Raw genomic sequence first — 16,462 nt, forward strand, 5'->3', positions numbered from 1 at the left:
GTCTGTGTTTATAAATGTATACTTTTTCATTTTATTCAGTCTGTTTGACTGATTTTCTTTCTATCCCTGTCTATAATCAGTGCTATCTATCTATCTATCTATCTATCTATCTATCTATCTATCTATCTATCTATCTATCTATCTGTCTGTCTGTCTGTCTACATCTATATCTGTCTATATCTATCTGTCTGTTTATAAATCTATACTTTTTATTTTTATTCAGTCTGTTTGACTGCTTTTCTTCCTGTCTATAATCAATGCTATCCATCTATCTGTCTGTCTGTCTGTCTGTCTGTGTTTATTAATCTATCTGTCTGTCTTTCTGTCTGTCTGTGTTTATTAATCTATCTGTCTGTCTGTCTACATCTTTATCTGTCTATATCTATCTGTCTGTTTATAAATGTATACTTTTTATTTTTATTCATTCTGTTTGACCGCTTTTCTTTATATCCCTGTATGTAATCAACACTATTCATCCATCCATCTATCTGTCTGTCTTTCTGTCTCTTTCTTCAGACTGACCACGTTTCGACTCTGCTTCTGCTACTGTACAGCACATGAAAGCAGGAGGGGGCGGGGCCAGGGAGAGCGAGAGGGCGGAGCCGACAACTAGAGTCCGGGAAAAGTCAAACGGGAGGCGGGGCCTCAGCGTCTGCGCAACCCCCGCTTGGCCCGTCCTCCTCCAGACGGGCCCCTCCCTCCCCCACCCCCTCGGGCCACCCGCTCTTGAGTTGGAGACTCCTGGCTCCCGTTCGGCTCAGTCCGGGCAACAGAGGGACACGGGAATGGACACAGAAGGGAGTCAGAGCAGCCTGTCGTCCTCCACGCAGGACTCCCCGCACGACCCCTGGTAAAGCTCCTTTCCGCGCGCTCCGTTTGACTTTTCCTTGCGAACGGGAGATCTATATACTATATATAAAGCTGAGAGTTCTGGGACCAGGAGGGAAGAGACCACCGGAGACAAAAGACAGAAGCGCGGGTCCCTTTACGAAAGAGCGAAAATGGAAACAATGTAACAGCCAGGAGCCTCTCTGTTACATTGTTCCCATGTTCCCTCTTTCCAGGACGCGCGCTGTTACATTGTTTCCATCTGTTACATTTGGAACTGTTACATTGTTTCCAGCCTGTTATATTTTTACATTCCATTTCGCCCGTTCAAAATTGGATGATCGAACTTGTTACTTTTTAGAGGAGAGGAAATAATTAATTCTGCGTTTTCATTGGAAATAACGGCACACATCCATCATGGCCGAATTTCACTTTTCCACTTGATTGTTATTCTGGCGGGTTGATTACTGTATGTGCACATGCATCAGCAATCAATCGCGTTTCAGAAGACTTGCAGATGTCTGATCTGGCTCTCTTTTTCACCTTTCAGCAAAATGTTCATCGGCGGGCTGAGCTGGCAGACGACACAAGGTGAGACACGCGTGATCTTCTGTCCTGCCTGAGACTTCCACTGAAAACTCGTGCACGGGTTGCTGTGAGCTCATACGAGCTTACAGGAGCATGTTTTCTTTCATAATGTTTGTTTGTCTAGAAACAGAAAGCGAGTAGTTCATACACCGTAAAATCAAAGCATGCGTTCAACGCACGAGCCTATATATCCTTTACGAAGAAGATGATTTATAGATCAATACGTGACATGTTTTGTCCGAAAACTTCCTCGAAAGCTACAGATGATCTATATAATGAGCTCGTGGAGATTTGAGGTGAAAGCAAGGGCGCTAGCGAGGAAGCACTGATGTGCTTGAATACATGCAGAGTGGAAAATCTCTCTGAGAGCAAGCGCACTATGTATACCTGCGTTGTTATTCAAATACACAGCTTAACTTAGAACATTATAATAAGAATGCTTTCCAGAGCTTTATAATGAGCGCTATTGTTGAGATGCAAAGTGGTCACAGATGAGCAGTCCCAATGCTGAACTAGCAGCGAGCTTTTTGTTTAAGGTACATCAAACACGATTTGTGTCACTAAACTGGTGCTGTGAAATAAAACGCATTGTATTTTTTCTTTCTCCAGAGGGACTGAAGGAATACTTTAGTAAATTCGGCGAGGTGAAGGAGTGTATGGTGATGCGGGATCCGGTTACGAAGCGGTCGAGGTGAGGGGGAGGCGCGCGCACATCCACTGCTGACTTGTTGTTTGTGTGTTTGTAACTTAACTCTTATGCGTAATGTGTGTGCATGCACTGCTTTTGCGCAGGGGCTTTGGATTTGTCACCTATGTAGACCAGACCGGTGTGGATAAAGTTTTGGCCCAAAACAGACACGAGTTGGATTCAAAAACAGTGAGTTTTTTTTTATATCATTCTTATTATGCTGTATATCAGTCATTTGCTTACTTAATATATCCTAAATGCGTGCACATTGCATGGAAATAATAATCCAGCAGTGTAACCTGTGGTTTTACTGGCTTATTCGTTTGTTTTTGAAGCAGTTCGCCTTATTTCTTTCGTTCATTCCCTTGCAAGGCTTAAGCACTTCAATGGTTTGAATGCTTTGCGGTGGTTTTCGCTTTTGATCACTTTAAGTCCACATGCACGAGGTCCGTTCCAGCAGGTCTGACTGACGCAGAGCGCGCCACATGAAAGCGTTCTTTCTCGCTTTTCATCGCCATGGCAACCAGGGGAGCGAAACGGGGCAGAATCAAACTTTTCAAAACTTCTAGGATTTGATCAACATTCCAAGAGTGTTGTGTAGGTGCATGCATATACTTTAAGAACCACTGTAAATCGTCGAGGACTTAGTTGTATTATTACTAAAACTATGCCATGCCTATGGTAATAAGGTGTTATACCATTTCATTATGGTATCTATCAAAATAAAACTCTATTACCATCGTTAAACCATGGCACTGGCACAGAATTAGAATTTTTTTTGTCCGTTTGTACTTGTGATGTATAGTCACATTGGACAGCTGTATTGTTCATAAGTGTATTTTTTTTTAATCATTAATGTTCTCATTATACATTAAGAAGGTTTAGATACTAGCCACAATCTAGAAAAATTGTGAATTTAATTTGCATCAGTGTTTCTCAGCTGGTTTTTGCGTTAGGGCCCAGACTTTACATCAGACATCACTGTACCCAAATTGTTTAAAAAGTTTTATTAAAATAAACCATCCACTTTCACTAAGACTGGTGGTACAGCTAATTTGATTATACTTAAAAATTGAAGACATCAACTGACACTTTTAAGTTGAAATTGGTGGAGATTTTTTACAGTGTTGAAATATATGAAATGAACTGGATAGGTTAAACAATATGCAAAAATGATTAACATGACATGGGCTGAATAGGAAAACTGACAATTTTGCAAATGCATAAACAACAGAAGTGATTTGCCAGCCACCCATATTGCTAAAAGCTATATATTAGTATTAGCCATAGTGACAGGTGGATTTTTAGTACTGTAAAGTAAAGTTTGATTAGTCGAACAGCCTTTGATGTCAAATGTAGAGCATTTTCTCCTCCATTTGAACAGTTTAGCTTGTACATTTCACAATTATGATGAATATGCATGTTTGCATTTTATTATATTCATTTATTGTTTTATCCCTGATGTCTGTGACCCGATCAGAACAGTTTTTGGGATGCAACCCACCAGGGTTGTTGAGATCCATGACTACTATGGTAATGTCATAGTATTCTTTGAAGGCCTTTACAGTTGTCATAATATGTATTTGGTGATGTTTGATATGTACCGTGATGGTTTTAAATGACATGAAAGTGGCCTATGATACTATGAAACCTAATCCATTTTGAATTCGCTCCAGAACTTTTTGTCCACTTTTGACCACATTATGGTTCTAGCTAGTAGCTCTATTTGCATAAGCTCCCAGGTCGTGTTTGAATATGTGAGTCCTGGGACGTCATTGATGGTCCTTTGTCAGAACTGTGTGGGTGTGTCAGCAGACAAAACCAGCCAGAGCTTTACAACAGAGATGGCACAGACCATGTGTAAATGGGGTTGTATTTGTTTGTTGTAAAATTTGGGCTGTGTTGTGGCCTGTTCCTAGTCTCTTCACATTAAAGAACGAGGCTAGCCGAATCATGTTTCGACGCATTTATTTGCAGCAAGAGTATTTACAACTATTAATGGTGACTTAAACACCACTGCGCAGAGAGACTCAGCCTGGCAACACTTCAGTCTCTTGGGTTTGGTCGCCATGTGGGACTATCATCACCATAACAACTTTGTTGGTTATTTCCGAGAGTGTCACACACTTAACCACGGCTATTAACCACTGTGCCCCTGCATAAAGGCCCTGTATACTCACAGAGAAGTTCTTTTCGTTCTTTGCTTAGGGGTAAACAGGTTGAAATACTGCCGTCGTTTAATGAATATGTAAATATGCGTTGCTCTCGTTCCTCTCGATAACAAAATAAACACACCACTAAAATGACAGTGGTAAGAAAACAGCAGTTCATAAAAAGCATCTGATCACAGCGATGTGGATGTTTGCACGAGTTCTGCAATTCAGCACTCCAGTCAAATCTCGTCGCGTTTATTTATATAGCGCTTTCTACAATAGATTGTACAGTATTAAACATGAAAAAACACGCCATTGACGTGCCAGTGTCACTTTCAATTGGAATTACAATTTAGTGTCCACTATAAATCAGCTCTCCAGTGGTCATGTTTCACATCTGACCTTGACGGACTGAACTGAAGAAATGAATCAATTTCCACGCCAAAGAAGGCGGAGCCTCTGAGCCACACCCACCTATTACATAATCGCCACGGACCAATGGTAGTTCGAGTAACACTTGATGGTGTAGAATTATGTATATAAATCAGTTATTTTCTGTTTTGAAAAATGGAAGGGATCATAGTTGCATCCAGGGCTTGGCACACAAACCCGCCTCCACTCACTCGCTCGTTTAATTTGCTCCGGATGAATATTGTTGCTGTTACAGGGCTTGAATTTCGGCGTGGGATTGTGCGTATTGTGCATAATTTTACTTATTCCCGCAGATTTTGTGCAGGGAATAAACATAAAGCCGCATCTCAGTACTAAATTAAGTTCTTTTTCTCTGCTTATTGCGCTTAAACAGTCAAATACACACAAAATAATGTCAAAATGCCAGTTTTGGTGAGTATTCATGTAAATAGTTATGTTTTAAGTGAACGTAAACAGTTGAGAAAGAAAACGCATGTGTAACAGTATAATAGATCTGTGCATCAGGTCTTAAAGGGACAGCAGCCTAATATACCTGCTGCCAAATTACGAGATAATATAAAAAATATCTATATGGCTATTTTCCCCATGGTGTCAAATCGATATTTCCCCAGTATTGATGTCAAAATTGTGGCCAGTGAAAATGCTGAGACTAACTTTGGAAAATCACTAGCCACAGTGACTGACTTGAGCAAAAAAGTTCATGTCACGCTCTGGTTGCATCATATCAAGCACATATATGTTGTGAGGTCAAGTACATTTTTGCATTTATTCAGTAAGGAATTAGGACAGATTGACACACATAGATACACTGTTTTATTTTTAATGCTCGAGAGCAATTCTGTTCTAGAATATAATACTTTGTGGCTTCTTAAAGTGGACATGAAGTGACGTTCACAATCTATTTTCTTTTCGGAATGTGATGAACTGATAAGTGAAACAGAATATTCAGTGGGAGAAAATGTTGGCTAGGACTTATCCTTCAGGAAATTGAGAGAACTTACAACTAGAAAAAAAAAGTATCTAAAAGAGAGTGATTCAAAATAATTTTAGGGTGATAAATTTTTATGAAGAAATTTTTTTTTTCTGTGGTATAACATTAATGCTAATCACATATCATTTATATATGTGAAAGTCTATCTTTTTTTCTTTCTTTTTTTAAAGAAATTATTGCTTTTATTTAGCAATGATGAATTCAACTGATCAAAAGTGACAGTAAAATAGCATTACAGATGATTTCTATTTCAAATAAATGCAGTTCTTTTGAACTTTATTAATCAAAGAATCCTGAAAAATAAACAGTATTACAGATTTTTACAAAAATATCAAGCAGCAAATCAATAAGAATGATTTCTGAAGGATCATGTGACACTGAAGACTGGAGTAACGATGCTGGAAATTCAGCTTTGCAAAAAATTAAATGAGTTATTTTAAATCATAATAATAATTCATATGCTTTTACGGTATTTTCGATCAAAATAAATGCAGGCTTTGGTGATGAGCATAAGAGACGACTTCTGATGTGATTCTGATAGCTGTGATGTAAATCTCCATTCCAGGTATAGCCTATGAAGTGAAGCATGATTTCTGTGTGCTGTGATGCAAAGGCTAATCAGTGTGTTGATTGTGTATTGACGGGTTTGAATGAGCCTTTGGCGTGGTATTTGAGCCTCTGTTGTGGTAATGTTGTGGTGGGGGTTATTAGGTCACTCCAGTGGGGTCTGAAAGGCTGCGTGGGGAGGGATCCACAATAACAGGAAGCAATTTTGATAGATAAGACTATTGTGAAAACAGCTCCTCGTCCACTTTCAGCTGTGTTTTGAGATTCCAGAGGAACTGCCGAAGAATCGGCAACAGTCTGTAACACAGATGGCAGTATGTGCTTTTTTTATTTTTTTATATTTGATGTGGTGCTTGTTGTAGAGAACTGTAAAGTTGTGCATGTAACAGTAAAGCGTTTCCATGCTGTCCTTCATTATTCAACATTTTCCATCCTTCTGTTGAGCGTTTTCCTGTTTCTTGCTTTTGCCGTCCACGCGAGGAAATGAAAAGAAGATATTGTGAGAGTCTGTGTTGAAAACAGAAAGAATGTGCCATGCTGAGAGTGTTTTTGCGTGCTGTCGGCCCTCAGAAGAAAGAATGAAAGAGGATAGGTTGGTTGAGTTCTGGAAACGAGAGGTCATGTGGTCAAATCTCGTAAAAATAAAGGCTGAATTAAAACAGACATGACAGAATGTGCACTTCTCCCGAGTTAGTCAAGAGACAACAACCATGTGAAAAATATGTAGGTGTGTGTTTGTGTACTTAGTCCAAAAAAAAAATAATCACGGCCGTATCTTAAAAAACGATTGGACGTCATTGTCTTGATATTTATAATATTTATATATTTTTTTTCATTTCTTACCACCATTATGCTAAGGTGTTATTGGTGGTTGTCAAAGTGTTGTTACACGGTATGCTAAGGCTTTCTAAAGCTGTGTTCCTAATGACACACTATACTTGTGCTCAATGTACTCAACCGTTTAATGTATAAATGTAATAAGGTTATTTTTGTCATTCAGCCTCAGAGCCTGACAGCCCCATCCCAAATGTTATGTAATTAAAGCTGCGACAGTGTACAACATTACATATTTATTAAGCATTATCCAGATATTTAAAGTACACCTTTTCTGTGTGAACACTAAAACAGCATAGAATAGTGCATTAGTATGCGAATTGGGACGCACCTTATATAAAAAAATATTATTATTTTATTATATATTATGTCATATTGATATATGATCACTATATTTTGGCCAAATAAGCACAGAAAACCTGGATTTAAAAATAACATTTGAAATAAAAGTCGCAATTTTTATCAGAAAACGTACATTTCGGCTTTCCCCCGAATCATGCATCCCTAGTTATTAGTTGGTTGCTTACCAGCCGAAGTCAGAAGATTCCAGCTGTTTTGTCTCCTGTTCTACACTTCTCAATGGTCTGCACAATCACAAGCACAAACGCTGCAGAATGAGTTACACAGCTCATTTGAATATTTAGTGTTAGGAGTTTGTTCAAATTTAAATGATTAAACAAGATCGTATCAATGCTGTATAACAAGACAAACTGCAAATATTAAACTTGAACAAGTGCAAATGGGAACAATGTGGATCTGCATTTGGCAAATGAGGTTAGTTAGGCTCAATATTTGAATACGAACTTCAATTAAACGTATTCGTGTAGCAAACGAGATTAACTCTTTCCCTGCCATTGACGTGATTTTCCGTCGTTTATGACACAACGCCTCCCCCGCCATTGACAAGTTTTCCCGGCAATCATTTTTATAAGGTAGGCGGCGCTATTACGCATCTTCTGAACTAGCACAGGATCGGCAGATCCCAAAACAATACAATGAAGATCTGCGTACAGCATATCAATCAAAACTGCCTAATGTTTTACCGAGAAAGATGTCGACCCAGGACGAGGACTGTGAAGTTTTGGGGGATGTTGATCTATGTTTTGAACATCGTTCTGAATCTGATCTGGACAAAGTCTTTGACAAAACTTTTGATTTTCTCAGCTATTTGTTCAAAAATTTTGCTTTTTTAATGAAACACCCACTTTCAAGTTAGTTTAAAGGCAGTCTCTGTTATTTTATTTATATATACATATTGATTGTTCAGATATTCATACAGCTAAATATTCTGGGGCCAATGAATGCTTTGCGAAAATAATCCAAAATGCGGGCGCTGCCTTGCAAAAAAAAAAAAAAAAAAAAACTGGCGAGGAAAGAGTTAAAAATCCTGCTGAATAATAAACATCCAGTTTTGCAATAAACACATAAGAAATTTGTCTGTTCATTCATTCCTGAAATTGCTTTTTCAATTTTATTGCACATTCAGCGCAGACATGCTTGTTTAGCCATGTACTACAAGTTGTATCGATAATACAGTGATCAAATCTTCTAGACTCAGTGGCGTTTGGTGGAAATGAACTGCTATTATTCTAGCAGCTGAAACACACATGAAAAAATGTGGCTTAATGCGTTTATGCTTTTACTTTATCATGCAATGTTTGTGCTTAATACGGCCTTATATCTAAACCCTTTTTTTTTGTCTGGAAAATTTCAGCTTTAAAAAAACCCACACATTTAAGTTCGGATTTCAAGACCAGAGACATTCCTGTGTTGTGTGTGTTGCGCAGAACTGGTACAAGGACACTTGAAATGATTTGGATGAGAGTCCCGTTGGAGGCCTTGAGTGTGTCATTGACGTGCAAGAGTGTGTGTGATGGTTTAGCGGTAGATTCTGAAGATTAGATCTGAAATGCTGACGGCATGAGGTGGTTCAGGCCGCGGGAGAGAGGAGAGAGAGAGAGAGAGAGAGAGAGAGAGAGAGAGAGAGAGAGAGAGAGAATTCCCTGTCCGTAATTAGTATGGATCGCAAAAGCAAGTAATCGGATTGAGGGAAACAAACTGGATTGCATTTCCGAGGTAGCTACGTGGCTGAAGCCAAAGCCTCTCCTGAGATTTTGCATTGTGTCAGCACACACACTCTCACCTTTGTTCCGTCTTGGTCACGGTGTGGGGTTGTTGAGCCTCATTAACGAGCATCGTTAGCTAATTGCTTTGCCATTGTTCACTCATGCACAGTGACCTTGATGGCCCAGTCCCATATACTACAGCAGATCTTCCTCCTCCAGCAACACACTTTCAAACACCGACAGTTTTAATGCAGTCTGTAGAAATATTGGCCTAAACTGATAATGACCGTATTTATGTAAGGTTTGTATAAAATGGTTTTAAATATGCGTGAACTTGAGCACGAGGACTTCCCCAGTTGAGTCTTGATTTAGCTTTCTTTCACAATTCACATTTATAGTGTTCAATCACTACCAATATTCTTTGTAAAGCAACTTAGGAAAATACAACTATACAACTATCTGTCTGTCATTTATGTAATATATTATAATATAAATATATATTGGCTGTGGATATATATATATATATATATATAATGAACTTAATTTGCAAAGAGTGTATACCATATATGGATGCTATATGTGAAATATAAAAATTATATAAAATTATTAAAAATTTATTTTATATATATATATATATATATATATATATATATATATATATATATACGGTATATATATTTATTTATATTAGTGCTGGGCAACGATTAATCGCATCCAAAATAAAAGTTTGTGTTTACATAATATATGTGTGTATAATTATTTTGTATATATAAATACACACATCTGCTTGTATATATTTAAGAAATAATTGCCTGTATATATTTATACATAATTTATATTAGAAACACAAACTTTTATTTTGGATGCGATTAATCATTGCCCAGCACTATATATAAATATAATTTTTATATTTCACATATAGCATCCCTATATGGTATACACTCTTTGCAAATAAAGTTCAGTTTAGTTTAGTGGGCTTCAATATAGAAATCTAGGGTTCTTGACTCCGTTTTAAAGATCCTTTATGCCAAAAATATTCATATGTCTAAAGAGAAATGTCTTAAATGATTGCATATTAATACTGTCATGTTTAATGTGTTCATTAAATCATTTTTTCCCCCTACTGATAAAGTATATTTACAAGCTGTTTAATTCATACAAATTTAATGAAAATTAAAAATTAATGAAAGAAAAATTAATTAAAACTGATCCCATGATGGGGAACCCTTAAAAGGTTCTGCATATGAAACGACTGACAGAACCCTTTAAGATTCTATATAGAACCTTTTTTTCTAAGAGTGTAACATTAGAAATCTAACCATTTCCCTTATAATTATTAAGAATTTGTTATTTTTTTTTGTGTAATTTTTTTAAGTCCAATAAAGGGTTTAGCAAAGTAACAGAACACCTTGGGAAATCATTCATGTCTGTAGCACACATGCTGGTGGATGAGGTATACGCACTGAACTTTACTACTTGTTATACGTTTGTTCAAAATCAGTTTACTGACACTAACTATATGAGTGGTAATAGTGATGCTTAACTTGGCATGAAGGAACTTTAAAGAGTGTATATGAGCTCCTGTGTGTAAAGTGAGGTAGAAGCTGATAAAAGAGTGAATAGGAAATATACTTGTGTAGTTTGGTTTGATTTGTTGATGGTTGTGTGGAGTGAAAAGCAAGCTGTGTGTGTGTGTGTGTGCGTGTGTGTGCTCACTCATGAGGGGGTGGACCTCTGTCCGTCCCATCTGTTTGGGGTTCATCTTTGTCCTTATAATTAATGAAAGCAGAGGGGGCTTCATCACACACACACACACACACACACACACACACACACACACACACACACACACACACACACACACACACACACACACACACACACACACACACACACACACACACACACACACACACACACACACACACAATCAACACCCTGAGCTTTTCACTAGCAGGTTTTGTTTTAGCTGAATTGCGCCTTCTCTCTCTTCCTTCTCTTTTGTTGTTTTCATTTACTTTTTTTTGTTTTTGCTGTTTCGTGCTGATTAATTTGCCCTCACCCCCTTCCTGCCTCTCTCTCTCTCTCTCTCTCTCTCTCTCTCTGTTTTCTCCGTATCTCCTCCCTCTCAGCTCCGAGCAGAGATTGGATGGTGGGATAGGCTTTGCCTGCCCTCAGGCCTCAAAAGAGGATTGTTTGGAAACAGATCTGTTCCAGTAACCTGTAAAAGGAGTAGCCTTCGTCAACACACACACACACACACACACACACACACACACACACACACACACACACACACACACACACACACACACACACACACACACACACACACACACACACACACACACACACACACACACACACACACACACACACACACTTGTGTTTCTATCAGTTTGTTCTTTCTGTCTGATACTTAAAACTGTAGCAGTGTCATTTCTGACCTCATTTTGGATTCCGTAAAGCTTTGGTTATCCATAGATGTTACAACATATTTGAAGGAATATGCTCAGATGGCTAAAACAACAACAGTGTGTTCAGATGTTTTTGAAGACGGAACTATATGATTTTCATGAGTTATAGGGCTACACATTTTTACAAACCCCTAACCCTACACTCTTAAAAATAAAGCTTCTTTATTGGCATTTATGGTTCCATGAAGAAACTTTAACATCCACGGAACCTTTCCAGTGCACTACAGATTCTTTATAGTGGAAAAAGATTCTTCACGCTTTAAGAGTTATTTTAAGAGCCGTTATTGACTGGTTCTTTGGGGGAACCAATAATGGTTCTTCCATTGCTTCGCTGCGAAGGCACACTTTTGGAAACACACTTTTATTATCAGACATTGCACTAAAAACACCACATAAGCATCCACAACATCACAGTGGATTTTCCCAGGGCCAAACGTCACTTGTTTCTTCAGAAAATGTTAAAATATAAAAAAAAAAAAAATTTGTATTGTAATCTGGCACGCTCAAATATAATGTGCTAACATACACTATACTGTTGAAATGTTTGGGGTAAGATTAGTAAAAAAATATATAAAAAAAGAAGAAATTAATACTTTAACCCTCTGGGTTACGCAACCCGCATTTAAAAAAAAAAAAAAAAAAAAAAAAAAAAAATATATATATATATATTTTATGTTTTTCATTTTTATCTTCATCGGAATGGGGTGAGACTTTGTCGCATTAGCTATCTGAACACACACATAAAAATTGATGGATGGTGTAAATAAATAAAAAGTAACACTTGGTACCGTCACGGTCAATAATGACCGATATAGGAAATTAATGGGAAATACGATAAAATACGAAAACTCCGAGAATCTTTTGGTGGTACAAAGTACAAATCACCCATGATGCAAAAAAACAAAAACAAAAACAAAACACAGCAATGAAGGGGTTATTTTTCAAAACACACATTTGAACTAGTATAATTGTAACAGAGCAAGATATTGCAAATGTGTGACATAAATCAACAATGCAGAATGCACAGACAAAAATGACATTTTAATTGCAAAATGTTTGTATTAAGTGTTTTAAATGATCACTATCCATTCCTTATTTTGCTAGAATTTTTAATTACCAATCAAATACTGAGTAACAAAAATGCTATCCATGTGCTCCCTTTCTAACTAAATTTTAATGTTTGATTGTAATCATAATGCAAAACCTGATATTTATCTAACCAAAAATATCTAAACCTTGACAAAAAAGTAGTCTTTTAGAATGTCTAAATATATATCTAAATGCAAAACCTAATAAAAGTAAGAAATTATGTCTAAAAAAACAACTAGGGAATCCGAAAGTATATATATTTATATAGCGAGCTATACAGCTCAAAAGGTCACCATGACATTGCACAGGTTTTTATTTTTAATGTCTCCAGATGGCACTATTCTCAATTAAAAAAATTGATTTTAAAGGCCTTCACTCTGTTTTAATCTGAAATATTGCATTTATTGAAATTAATTATTATTTGGAAAAAAAATTATAAAAATTTTAAAGGAAAAAATAGCTCTTAAAAATTTTACATCGCATAGTATCATAAAATCCCCTAAAATTTGTAAGTAACAATCATACAATAATATTGAACAAAAATATATTCAATTGATTTTCCTAAAAAAAAAAAATATTTCACCGTGAAGGTTTACCAAGTGTGACTCAAAAATAAGCTCAGAACTGATCAAAAGTGCTTGCAAAGATATTTGTATAATGTTTGTATAATTTGTATAATGTATAACTATTAGAAACTAAATTGACTAGTAGATGCGCACATCAAAAATCACTTAAGGATAATCAATGCTTTACAGAACCCTGTGAAATTAGTTTAAAATGATGGTGATCTATGAGTGAGGTTTTTATCCGGTTGAACTGATTCACACTCATATATCCAACATGACTTCACATGATGTTTTGTATTTCTCGTGCACAGGTTGGGACGAGGTTTGGGATCAAAAGGTGACTATGAGTGTAGAGATTCTGAGCTGAAATCATAGTGCTAAAACTGTAGGCACTAGTAAGATCAACATGGTAGAGTCTTGCTGGAGCGCACCAATAGATCGCTGCTGTGTGCTACACCTATATGAATCTAGTTGGTGTAGAAGGTCACTTAGATCAATGGCAGTGCATGGCATGGGGTGGCTAGAGATGGTTTCTAGAATTAGGATGGAGATAGCCTTGTCTAGTGGGATTAGTGCTGATTTTTGTTGATTAACCAATCTATACCTTCTAGATTGCCAGGATACTGATCTACATTTTACTTTACAGGCTCTATTCTCATACAGTCTGCTGTAGGCATCTGGTCAAGTATGGTTTACTTATCAAATATTTATTTTAAGTTGTATCTTTCGGAATATATTATGATCCTAAAATTATTAGTAACTTTAGTTTAACTTGTTCCAGTCTGCAATTTTTTGCAAATAGATCTTTTTTTTTTTTTTGTGAGCTTCCTTTTGTCCCGCTGTCAGGGTTGCTTATTGATATAGATATTATACAGATATTTATCCAACTATTTCATATTACTATTGTATCCCAATATATCCCAATAAATAGGAAAGCATCAGTGCTCACAAACAATTAGAATATCAAAATGTATTGAATGCTTTTTTATTTTGCAGGATGTTTACAAAAGAGTGAATTTTTGGTATAAGTAAATAGTTATGTAAATATAGGTGATCATATGTTAATGAGCCACAAGGTTGTTGTGATGTCATCGCATGATGATTTGCATCTTAGTTTCTATAAATGGTGGTAAATATCTACAGAGTAAAATTTTTAAAGGAACCAGAAAAAAAAAAAGTGTGATATGTCTGTAATATCACCAAATAATGTGCTCTTGATATTGACATTTTCAATAACAAAAAGGATATGTAAATTTAAATAAATATTAAAATCTTTCAAAAAAAAAAAAGACTGACCCCAAACTTTCGAATTGTACAGATTTTTTTTTAATGCATTATTTTATTTTATTAATATAATTATTAATTTTATAGTTTTATATTTTTCAAATAAATGCAGCCTTGGTGAAAAACTTGACCTTGAAACTTGAAGAAAAAAAGAGGTGACCTCAGACTTCTTTCTTTTTTTCTTTAATTTTGCAGGATATTTGCAAAAGATTATATCATTTTTGGTATAATTAACTTTTTTTTTTAAACAAGTTTTTAAACACATTTATTTGCCACAATAGATATTTTAAAACATGGGCAGATGAAAAGCTTTAAGCAGAAGTTTTCTTGTGTTTCTCACATGACTTGCAGTGGTCAGATGATTCCACACTGGCCCTGAAACATGGTGGGAATTTAATGTAATTCCTTTTGAAATATTTCAGAGGATTTGTCTGTTACGAAAGCTTTCATTTCCTGCCAGGTTCTGCTTGCAAGACTGTGAATATTGTTCAAGTAAAACATTGTGTTGAAGTATGTGTTGAACCTTTCATCAATAAATAAAATACAATAAATATAGTAACTTACATTTACCTGGTGTTAGATTGCTTAAAGAAAACACTGACTGAGATGTAAGATTTGGTGATCTAGTTGACTTCACATGCACAGTTCAGTTTGATTTGTTTAATGTTTATTTTTCATATAATGATTACATTATGTTAACATCAGTAAATCTTTGGGAAACACTGACTGGTCTGTTTGTTGAACAGCTGTGATTGGACTTTGAGAATATTAATGAACTACTATCTTTGTCTTTCAAACGGACCATACATGACGTTTCTTATCATTAATGCCTCTTATTCCCTCTCAAGATTCAAAGAAGCTTAATTCACATGCTAAACAAATCTCTCTCTCTCTCTCTCTCTCTCGTTCTGTCTCAGATTGACCCTAAGGTGGCCTTCCCACGTAGAGCTCAGCCGAAGGTGAGTGCGAAGTCTCAGTTCAGGTTAACATCACAGGTGTTGTGATGTCACACGTCACTTCTCATTAAGGACATGTACGCTCTGTTCTAAAACCTATGAGTGTTTCAAAGCGTCATAGGTGTTTTCTCCATGTGACAGCTCTTCTTTTTGACCATATTGAATAGAAGTGGCTTGAAGCATTGGCAATAAGCAAACAAAACCTTTAGAACGACAAGTAAAAGGACCGTAAATAGAGACTAAACAATGGTTTCCTCTAAAATGTTAATAAAAATTCTTTAGATACTTAATTTTTTGACCGTATCGCACATATTTTACTGTTCAAATGTTCGATGTCGATAAATTTTTTTTAATGTTTTTAAAAAGAAGTCTCTTCTGCTCACCAAGGCTGGATTTATTTGATAAAAAAATACAGTAAAAACTTTAATATTTTGAAATATTATTAAAATATCAAAGAACTGTTTTCTATTTTGATATACTGTAAAATGTAATTTATTCTTGCGATCAAAGCTGAATTTTCAGCATCATTACTGCAGTCTTTTATATAACTTTTATAACATTATACATGTCACTTTTGATCAATTTAATGCATCCTTAGCTGAACTGCTGAATAAAATCCAAACTTTTGAATTGTAGTAGCTATATATCCTTCAAAGAGAAGGTAAGCCCAGAATGCATTGTGATGGGGTCAGTGAAATTTCTTCCAAGATGGCGTAAAATAAAAATAAAAAGTCAAATTTAACTTAAAAATTAAATAAAATTCCTGTCTACACTGGACTGTCCTATAAAAATAATGTAAAAAAAAAAATTTTTTAAACCTCCAAGAATAAAATAGATATTGGTGCGATGTATTTTTATGCTTGTTAGTGCATTGCGTTGTTAGCTTGAAATCAAGTCTCCCGTGCGTGTCATGAAAAGTGTTACTTGTGGATCTGTCAGACAG

The 16,462-nt window shown here is 36.1% G+C and overlaps 1 protein-coding gene across 2 annotated transcripts in view; it reads left to right on the top strand.

The window, feature by feature from the left end:
- Positions 1–692: 692 nt before the first annotated feature.
- The window catches only part of msi1a (musashi RNA binding protein 1a), a 38,798-nt gene continuing 23,028 nt past the window's right edge, over positions 693–16,462 (top strand). For both annotated transcript variants that reach the window (XM_082171139.1, XM_082171140.1), the window contains exons 1-5: positions 693–850; positions 1,379–1,419; positions 2,026–2,107; positions 2,209–2,293; positions 15,481–15,522. In XM_082171139.1, the coding sequence (XP_082027265.1) occupies positions 786–850; positions 1,379–1,419; positions 2,026–2,107; positions 2,209–2,293; positions 15,481–15,522 (315 nt within the window). In that variant the 5' untranslated portion in view covers positions 693–785. The remainder of the gene's footprint in view (positions 851–1,378; positions 1,420–2,025; positions 2,108–2,208; positions 2,294–15,480; positions 15,523–16,462) is intronic.

The sequence above is a fragment of the Leuciscus leuciscus genome, assembly GCF_965113295.1.
Source record: "Leuciscus leuciscus genome assembly, chromosome: 5".
NCBI lineage: Eukaryota > Metazoa > Chordata > Actinopteri > Cypriniformes > Leuciscidae > Leuciscus > Leuciscus leuciscus.